The sequence below is a fragment of the Lissotriton vulgaris genome, chromosome 10 (assembly GCF_964263255.1).
Source record: "Lissotriton vulgaris chromosome 10, aLisVul1.2, whole genome shotgun sequence".
Lineage (NCBI taxonomy): Eukaryota > Metazoa > Chordata > Amphibia > Caudata > Salamandridae > Lissotriton > Lissotriton vulgaris.
Window position 1 is genome coordinate 1,014,531,478 of NC_141698.1, and position 9,453 is coordinate 1,014,540,930.

The 9,453-nt window shown below is 45.7% G+C and overlaps 1 protein-coding gene across 1 annotated transcript; it reads right to left on the bottom strand.

The window, feature by feature from the left end:
* Positions 1-3,780: 3,780 nt before the first annotated feature.
* On the bottom strand, positions 3,781-9,215 carry LOC147689180 (cis-aconitate decarboxylase-like). Its single transcript, XM_086939878.1, has 6 exons — positions 9,195-9,215; positions 7,582-7,636; positions 6,990-7,177; positions 5,603-5,695; positions 5,107-5,312; positions 3,781-4,618 (listed from the first exon to the last, which is right to left on the bottom strand). Exons 1-6 carry the CDS (start codon positions 9,213-9,215, stop codon positions 3,781-3,783), a joined length of 1,401 nt encoding a protein of 466 aa, XP_086796004.1.
* Between the last annotated feature and the right edge of the window lie 238 nt (positions 9,216-9,453).

A 9,453-nucleotide genomic window follows, 5' to 3' on the forward strand; every position in this document is an offset into this window, starting at 1 on the left:
CAGAACAGCGAGGTATAAGTTTAACCCTGGGTGGCTATTTGATGGGAAAATAGCAAATTGGTCTCCTGTTGATGTTAAGGATAAGTTGGTGTCTACTCATGATAAAAGCAAGGAATTTTATGATTGTCATCTCAACACTAAAGACGTTCTTGTCAAGGTTGGAGATTGGGTGAGGGTTAGGAAACCTTTTAAGGTACCTAAAGGCATGAGTCGCTTTGAACCACCATGTAGGATTGCAGAAGTTTTAAGGAATTTGGTAAGACTAGACGATGGAAGGGTGTGGAATCTTAAAAGCATTGCCATGAATCCTAATCAGGATTGTGTAGAGGTGTTTTCTAGTCCTAGTGATAATAATTTTGATTGGATTGAAGATCATTTTGAGAATAGTCATGTACAGTCTCAACTTGCTAATGATTCCATGTCTGTTTCTGAACAGAGAAATTTTGGGCAACCCAGTTCTTCTTTGTGTGATGAGGGGGGAGTGGGCGAAGGTTGCAGTTCTGATGTTCAGACAACTACTCGTTTGGATGTATGTGATACTCTTCGGAGCAAGGTTGTTGACGTCCTACCTGATAAAAGAACTAGAGCCTTGCCTGGTTGGCTTAAGGGGTTTGTTATGTAAATTTATTGACTTGTTTTTATTGCTCTTGTTTTTTTTTGTTGTTTCTTCTTTTTTAAATTTGTTTTCTTTCATTGTATAGGGGGTGTGTGTTATGTTGTATGTTTCTTTAAGTGCACGAGTTAGAATGTAGAATGGTATGCAATGTGGATTCCATGTTAGGTTTTCATTCTGTGGCTAGCGGTTGATATTGAAGACATCGCTTCCCTGGCTCCCACCTGTTTATTACTTATCTTATTTACAATTAAATATCCTTTTGCCACACTTCTTGTCTGGATTGCTTCACTGCACCAACTGACTATAACGTCCCTGAAACCTATGTTTTTTTCAGTGAATTTCTACGGTTTTTTAAATGCTAATTCCTAACTATAATGTCTGTAAAACCTATGTTTTTTTCAGTGAATATATATATATATAAATACAGCTGCGCAAAACTCTCTAGAACTGCAGAATTCTGGCGCGGCACCCCCTAAGGGAGGTAAGATACACATCCTATGGCTTTGCCCATCACTGCAATCATACTGGGAAAGTATGGTGACACCTTCGCTAGATGAGTCAACAGCTGAACCTGCCCTGTCACACAGCACTCAGGATGTCATCAAAATGAATAACCACAAGAAAAGGTGTCTAGATGCAGCATTAGCCTTCACAATGATTTGCATTCTAAGGCACTGTAAATAGCCCTTACTATCAGATATTGAAGAATGGTCCAACACAATGAAAAGAATGGCCACACACGATCGAGTGACATTTAAGCTGAATAATCAGCTATAAGGGTTTGGAGACATTTGGGGGGTTTAACTAGAATAAATATTCCTGGACGGGTGATACACCTCTATAGGTGACATAAGCTGATCATATAATTGAGCCTCGTCTAAGGACTGTTCTCAATTTCTCATTCAGCCCTTTAAAGCTGCACATTCTGGCAATCTCTGCCATCAGATAGCTATGACCACTGGACTGACCATGGAAAGGCTGGTTGCGTAAATAGCTGACTACAGAATGCAGGGAATGCTCCAGTCTCAGCTTGATGGTTGCACAATATTACAATGCCACCATTAGAGCGCTGCAGAATCTAAAAATATAACAATAACATACAATTAGCAAGACATGAAGGTCTTGATCTTGAATTTATGTTTTTATTACCAAAAATTCCCTATGTCTTTACGTACATTGAGAAAGTGAACAGGGGACTAATTGTAAGATGTTCCAATTTGAATGAAACAGAGTTTATTATGTTTTTTGACACCAAACCAGGATATTTCTAGTGAGGGGTCTCTGACCATTAATATTAATTAAACAGCACTAAAATGACTAAAGCGTTTAATCAAGGGTCTATGGATGAAAAGCAATATCAGGGTGTGATTTATTTGTAAAATGCATCAAGCACCTTGAAGCCCTAAATTGTGTGAGCAGATTATTTGAAGAAGAAACCATGTCAGTCGCCTTTGCAAAGACATCCATGGACTTTGGTCAAAGTACAGGGAGCTGTTGGTGTCATTAGACCACAAACCATGCACTTGGATAGTGTCTTGCTCAACCTGAAATTTCAGCTAGAGTGGCTAACGCTTGCAAGAATCAATCAGCTGTTTATTTGGGAATATATGGCACCCTGAAGGATTTGGGATGGTCACTTTTACTGATCTTCATTAATAAACTAATATGGAAAGAGTCTGCTAAGTAGGTTTACCATATGGTGTTTCTAAATATGGTCAGTGCATTGGACTGAGTGGAGTGGGTCATAGAATTAGCTGGTAAATCTATGATTCTTTTGATATTTCCCACATGTTTGATTATTTTCTTATATGCTCCTCTTTCCAGCGTGCGTGGCAGATTGTGAGAACTGAGAACGACTACTGTGGTGCAAACTGGATGACAACAGCTGAAGAATTTTAAAATGTTTAGTTTGTGCCATGACCTGATCAATCTTAACTCCTTCGCTGCGGCGGCTATTCGCCGCAGCGCTAACAGTCGCGGGCGGGCGCGCGGCTCACCTGCGCTGGTGACAGAACCGTTCCGTCACGGCTCGCGGGTGAGCTGTGCTTGTGATGGAACGGTTCTGTCACGGCCCCGCCCGTTTAATGAAACCCGCCGCACAGGCGCAAAATCAGCGCCGCGCAGGCGTGGCGGCCGGGCCGTGACGGAACCGTTCCGTCATGAGCACAGCCCACCCGAGGGGTGTGACAGAACTGTTCCGTCAGTAGCATCAAAGTAGTTAAGTACTTGTTCAGCTGTGTATATTCAGCTGTTATTTGAAGAGTTGTGCATGTGAGAGAAGCTTCTTACAACAGGGAAGCTTTTTTGGTACAGGTTGTTAAAACTCTAGCACGGGGGCCAGCATGCTGAGGAACAGCTGAAAATGAGAGTTTGTGTGGGAGGCTCCATTCTCCCTGCACCAAGCTGTTTACTCCCTTGTGAGTTAGCATCTAAAATGTCAGCTTATTTTTATATAAAAAATTACAACCATTGTACAATAAATACAGGGAGTTTATTCAAAAATAAATAAATAACAAAGCACAAAATATGTTTTACTGACAAAACATTAGAGACTGGTATAGAACGTCCTTGCATTGACTTAATGTGTCCCTTTCTTTGGCTCCCGGGGCGAATCATTCATTGTGAAGCAGACATGATATTTCAGTGCGACCAGGGCTAATTTGTTTAACAATAAATAAATATTAAATACAATAAATAAAAAATAACATTTTACAGTCCTTACAAAGTACTGATGAGGTTCTAGGAATCTCAATCCTATATCTTCTGGCCAGCCAGATGCTTCTTATTTGTATGGGTGAAAGAGGACCTTTTTGTACTGTGAGACATGACACCACTTTTCATGAGCGGTGAGTACATGACTGTCATTTTATACGATGTTTAGATAATGTTCCTCTCCTTGAGGCGATTTCCAATTTTGTATAAAACAACTTATGTTAAAGATGAGTGCACCAGGTGCGTCATTCAAAGTTTGTGAGAGGGATGTATGTTGATTGAACACTTTTAGTACAGGGAGGATGTCAGGTGTGAGCTGTCTGCACCTTTAATGCAGAGAGAATGCCAGGTGTGAGCTGTATACACCTCTACCGCAGAGAGAATGCCAGGTGTGAGCTGTCTGCCAGGCTCTCGATCTCCTCCACCACTTCAATAATGGCTTCCGCCTGGTCTTAGTGGAGCACATGGCTAGCGTTGGAGTGGAATTTCTCATGGAGTGATTCTTGGCTGAGGGGCTTCCTCCAGTGTCCATAGAAGGTGTCACATCTGCCCATCACGATCTCTCCGCTGTCCAGGAGCAGCGCTACTTCTCCGTACATCTTGTTGAAGTTAGCCACATTGTCCTCAGGGTGTTCCACCACCACCTTCTTCAGCAGGTTGATGAGGTCAGGTCTCCTGAGGCTGTCCTCACTGAAGGAAGAGATGCCCACCTTGCCATCCAGGAGGGCTGTGCAGGCGTCGAACTGGAAGGAGTGTCGGGCCTGGTGCTCAGACTCTGGGAAGGGGCTGTTGATGTACTTGGAGACTGGGACCCTCAGGGGAATAGAGCGGATGGCAGCGGGGTTGAAGGAGCCCATTATATTGATGACTCGGTTTCTGGCTGAGATGGCAGCGTCTGCGACCCAGTGCAGGCCCAAGTGAGCGGGGAACCTCTTGAAGGCGATGTCTTGTTTCTCCAATAGGAAGCTGTAATCTTGATCTGGCACTGCCAGAGGCGAGGGCTGGTAGTCACCATAGAAAGCACTGAACCCTGAGCAGCCGGGCACATCGTCCGAGATGAGTGGGTTGGCTTCCATCCCGCGGGCAACTAAGAGTGCTGCTTCCATGCCAAGGCGGGTGGCGTTGCAATTATGGAGAGGCTTAGCAAGAGTCGCTGAATTGGCCATAGGTGCCCCTGCCAGAGAGGCAGCGATCGCCAGAGCATGGGCACACTGGTCTGCATTCAATGAAAGAAGTTTCGCTGTGGCAGCAGCACTGCCCATGGTGCCAACAACAGATGGCGGGTGGAATCTGATAGGAGATACAAAGAACAGTGTCAGACATGGAATAAGGATAATGGCAAGATAGTTGCATGGGTAGTACTAATAATAAGTGTGAAATAAAGAAATATGCTAAGAGCATGTCAGACATGTACCATTAAAGCCATCATGCAGTGTGAGGAGGCATTGACAATATGCTACGTTCTAATCAAGCACTCAACATAAATATATAATCTGGTTACAGTGACCAGAAAAATAATCTTTACCATGTTTACATTGTGTGCTATCCACATACATGAATCTGTTTGCATCACAGGCTCTTCTTGGGGACATTTCTGCCCTCTGTGCACATCAGGCACAGATCATAACATTATCCCCCTCTAGGGATCTCACTCATACCACATGAGCTATTTCTACCCTATTTTAGCATCACAACCATGGTCTTGAGCTACTGCAGCCCCTGAGGGCATTCTGTGTTGGTCATGGGATATTTATGTCCTTTGTGGGCATCACACATACCTCTTGGGGATATTGCTGGCTTCATTGGAGAAACGCATGAGTCTTCCTTGCACCTCGATGCCTACGTTGAATGCCAACAGGAAGTCTGAGCCACTGGGTCGTGAGCCCACAGGGAGCATCTGGGAAGCAGCCATTAGAGCCGGCAGCACAGCGCCCGAGGGGTGAGTGGCAGGGTGCCAAGTGTCATCGAAGTCCATGGAGTGAGTCTGTAGAAGAGGAGAAGAGGGTTAGGAGATCCTTAAAGAAGAGGACCAGGAAGTGATGTTAAACCGAGTGATTGCGTCATCGACCTAGGGAAAAATTTTACAGACATGGATGATCAATATTTTCAAATGATTTTGCGTGGCTGCACCACTGCGCAATGCAGACTCTCTACAGAAGTGGAATCCGACAAGATTGAACACTAGAGAGTGCAAAGAAGTAAAATTTTCATGAACTCATCGCTCCTAGCCTAGGATTGATGGATACATTGATAAGCAGCTGTCAAATTCCTTACCGCCACTCCATTGACATATGCAGCCAGCGTGGGAGGGAGTCTCATTCTTTTCCTTCCGAACACAGAGCTGATCGCAGACAAGGAGAACATGTCCTGTTGGAGAGAGAATAAAGTAATGAATGAACTGAACACCTAGACACCTAGTGGAGGAAGAAGGTAGCTTGTGAGAGGATGGGTAGCTCAACACGAAACACAGGATGGTAAATCTCATACCGGAGGGGTCTAGTAGAAGAGAGACAGGAGCAGGTGAGGGATCTTCATGAGCAGGAGTAGTGTTCCTGAAGGACAGCTGTGTAGGAGATCAGAGGTCCTCATGATTAGCTGCTTACCCTTGATGATACTCGCTCTCCTGGCAGTGTCTCAAGATATTCACTGCTCAACAACTCCAGGGAGCCTAGGGTGTGATTTGTGAAAATTCAAGGTGGATTTTATGACTTGGTCTTTCTCTCTTCTTACATATTATTTCAGGTAGCTGGTCACGCTATTGGTCAAGAGGGTTATTTAATGGGTGGGAGTCCAGGGTGTGATGCTTGGTTAGATCCAAGACTCTGATAAGCAGGTAAAATCCCTTGGTGATCTTGAACAACTAAAGTCTGAAGAGGTTCTGATTAAGGGATGGTTTGATTCATGAGACCTCGCTTTTTTAGTTGAAGTCTCCTTTTCCTTTAGAGTATCTCAAGGCCTTGCTAACTTTCTGGGTCCTGGTAGTGTGTTTTAATGGCGGTGTGTTACAGGTTGTAGTGTTTGTTTTGCTTCCAGCCTCACTTTAACTGAGAAGACTCTTGGGAGATGGTCCCCTCTTCTGATATATGGGGTTTTAGTGGACATGTACTTCATGGGGCGCTTTCTGGTTTGAACCTCGCCTCCCTTTAAAACATGAGCTCCCGAGGAGATTATGGCATAGGCGGTTTGTAATGGCTGGGTGGTGAATAGTGGGTGTGCTTGTTGTGGCCCATGTCTAAGGCTGGATCACAGGGAGATGGTGATCAGCAGAGGTCTGGAGGGGTTTGATGGATGATTGTTGCTTTGGAGTTCTGTGGTGTATTTCATGGTGCGGCACTTGTTGCCACTTACATGGCAGCATCATAGGAAGATGGTCACACTCTTGGTCTAAAAAGGTTTTTTTATGGCTGTGTGTTGCATAGTGTGGTCTATGGTGTCTTCCATGTCTCCTCCTACCTGGCAGGATTACAGGGAGATAGTGCACAATGTTGTCCTAGTAGGGATTTTAATGGGTGTGCGTTGTAAGGTGTGTTGCCTGATGTGTACCATGTCTCCTCGTGCCTGGCAGTATCCCAGGGCGATAGCCACACTATTGGCCTTTAAGTGTTTTTATGGACGTGTGTTGCATGGTGTGTTACTTGGTGTGCTCCATGTCTCCTCTTACCTGGCAGTATCCCAGGGCGATGTTGAACACATGGGTCGTGCTTCCCACCAGTCCAACCCCGATGCTGTCCAGGATCATACGCTTGCTTCGGTGCCGCACCGCTTGGGACAGGTGATCTGCCTGGACTCCATGTATGAAGGACGCAAAGCTGCTGGTGACCCCCTTCTCCAGGGGCCTCCCCTCCAGCGCTGGATGAGGAGAAGAGACAGGATCAGAACTACTGGCACTCTGGGTTGGCATGAGACAAGAGTCCAGCTGATCCAGACCAGAACCAGATCATGTGTATATGGGACAATCATTACTCAGGACCCTTGAAGTGTAGACCCATAGAAGACTCAAGCCATTGTGAGCAGCACCAGAACCAGCAACTGGAACCATGGCATTGGGGACCCAAGTCAGGGTGAGTGACACCAGAACCAGTAACTGGACCCATGGCATTAGGGACGCATGTCAAGGTGAGTGACACCAGAACCTGGTACTGGCCCAAGTAATACAGAGTGGCATCAGAGCAGGGGGAGTGACACCAGAGCCAGTAGCCGGGCACACAATACAGAGACCTCATACCAGGGGCTGTTAGTGCAGAGACACTTACCTTCCACCGCCACTGTGTGCACCCGCCTAGACACCCTAAGGATGGCCTGTGGCTTCTGGAAGAAGAAAGAGAGTGACATTAGCTGAGTTGTTGCAGTGAATCAGAACATGGAAAAGAGAGAAAAGGGCTAGAAGAGCAGAGCAGAGGGCAACGAGGGTGAGAAGGGAAAGAGGACAGAGAAGGAGAAATAACAGAGGGGAGGTTTGAGGGTGGTCCCTGATAGAGGCTCCGGTCTGTCAAGCTGCAGTCCAAGACTGGCAAATGAGAATCTTCAGCCTGGCCCATGGGCATTCCCAGCTTTGCAGATAAGCAATCCTAGGAGGGCACATGCCCTCTCCCAGCATGACACATAAGACGCCACTGCCTGCCACATCAGCAGGTAAAGCCTGGTTTATAAACAGCCCTAGACTTGCACATTAGCTGCAGGCTGGCACCGCAGCCACTCTGTCTCAAGGATCAAACCTGGTCCATGTAAACAGCGCCGCTAACGCATTGAACTGCACCTGGGAATTATAGGCACCACCCTGGCATATGATGCCAGCATCTGGACACACATGTGATGTCAGCACTCTGATAAATTATGCCAACACCCTGGCAAATGAAGTCAGCACTCTGATATGTAATGAAAGTACCCGGCACTATAGGAACCATACTGGGATGTTATGCCAGCGCCTTCAGTTGGCATATATCTGATCGCAGCACTCTGACAAAGGAAGCCCGTCTTCTGGCCTATGAAGCCAGCACGCTGGGAGATGATGCCAGCACCTTGGCACGTCATGTTTGGACTTGAGGTGGTCTCTGTTCTGGTGCAGGGACTCTGGTGAGATGTTGGCACGGGAACAGTGTGGGCATGATATCAGCTGGCACAGTATGAAACTGTTCATCTTGTTCCTCTCATGGACGTGAAATGGGCAATGTTCCCTAGGGCACAGTGTACCACCAGGGTTTACCAAATGGCACAAGCATGTCATATGGGACCCCATATTTCTATTGTCAGACTTCTGATCGGCTAAAGTTGTGTTATTTAAAAAAATCCCCTCAGGGCTGCCTCTAAAGACTCTGGCTAATTGAAAACGTTGTGTGACGTGCATTATTACACATTGTGAAAGAAACACTTACAATCCAGTCCCAAACTCCTTCTACAACAGACCTTAATTACCTAAGATGCTCATGTTATGTCACGGTTGACATGCACATCCATAGCATGAACAGAACAGAAACACATGACTAATGCACTCAGAGCAGACGATTGAAAAACACAGGATGAGGTCAGAATAAAAGGTGCGACCCTTTTATTAATCAACGAATATTTAAAAACGGAAAAGAGTTAAAAAGTGTGAGTAGGAAAAGTATTTTAAAATTACGAGAATGCTAACGTGAAATAAAAGACGAATAAAGGTGTGAAAGGAGTATTATGACCAAGTACATCTTCTAATAAGTAAATGCACTCTCTGCTCTATTTTAAAATAAATCTCTATGAAAACAAATTGAATTTCGAGATCTAGAGACAGGCGTTCAACCAATGGAAACAGACGATGCGTCCCAATCTATTGCAAAATATACAAATACAGCCGTTACAGCTGCGACCCCCGATATCTGTAGCAGGGGCTCACCTGGAAGGCGCCTTGAAGCATCCTGTGCCCTGGTGTCTGCTCTGTCCTTAGTGGGGTTGTCTCTGTCGAGTCAGTCAGTCTCTGGGGAGGTCTCCTCTGTCTCTGCAGTCAGTCTTAGTTCCAAGAGAGGTCTTAATCAGTCGCTGTCTTTGGAGATAGATGTACTCTGTCCACCTGGAGGGTCTTTTCTGTCCCTGCCCTGGGACAGTCCTTCGCTCTCTCTTGGGTGCTGACAGGAAGGGCCGGGTCGTGCCTCTAG

Bases quoted from the DNA above. Each gene is read 5' to 3' on its own strand.
- LOC147689180 (XM_086939878.1), bottom strand. From the start codon at position 9,215: ATGCTTCAAGGCGCCTTCCAG. The intron at 5,696-6,989 runs GTAAGAGGAGAC...TCTCTCCAACAG, and splicing joins TCGCCCTGGGATACTGCCAG to GACATGTTCTCCTTGTCTGC. The intron at 4,619-5,106 runs GTATGTGTGATG...ATCTCCTATCAG, and splicing joins GCCAGCAATATCCCCAAGAG to ATTCCACCCGCCATCTGTTG.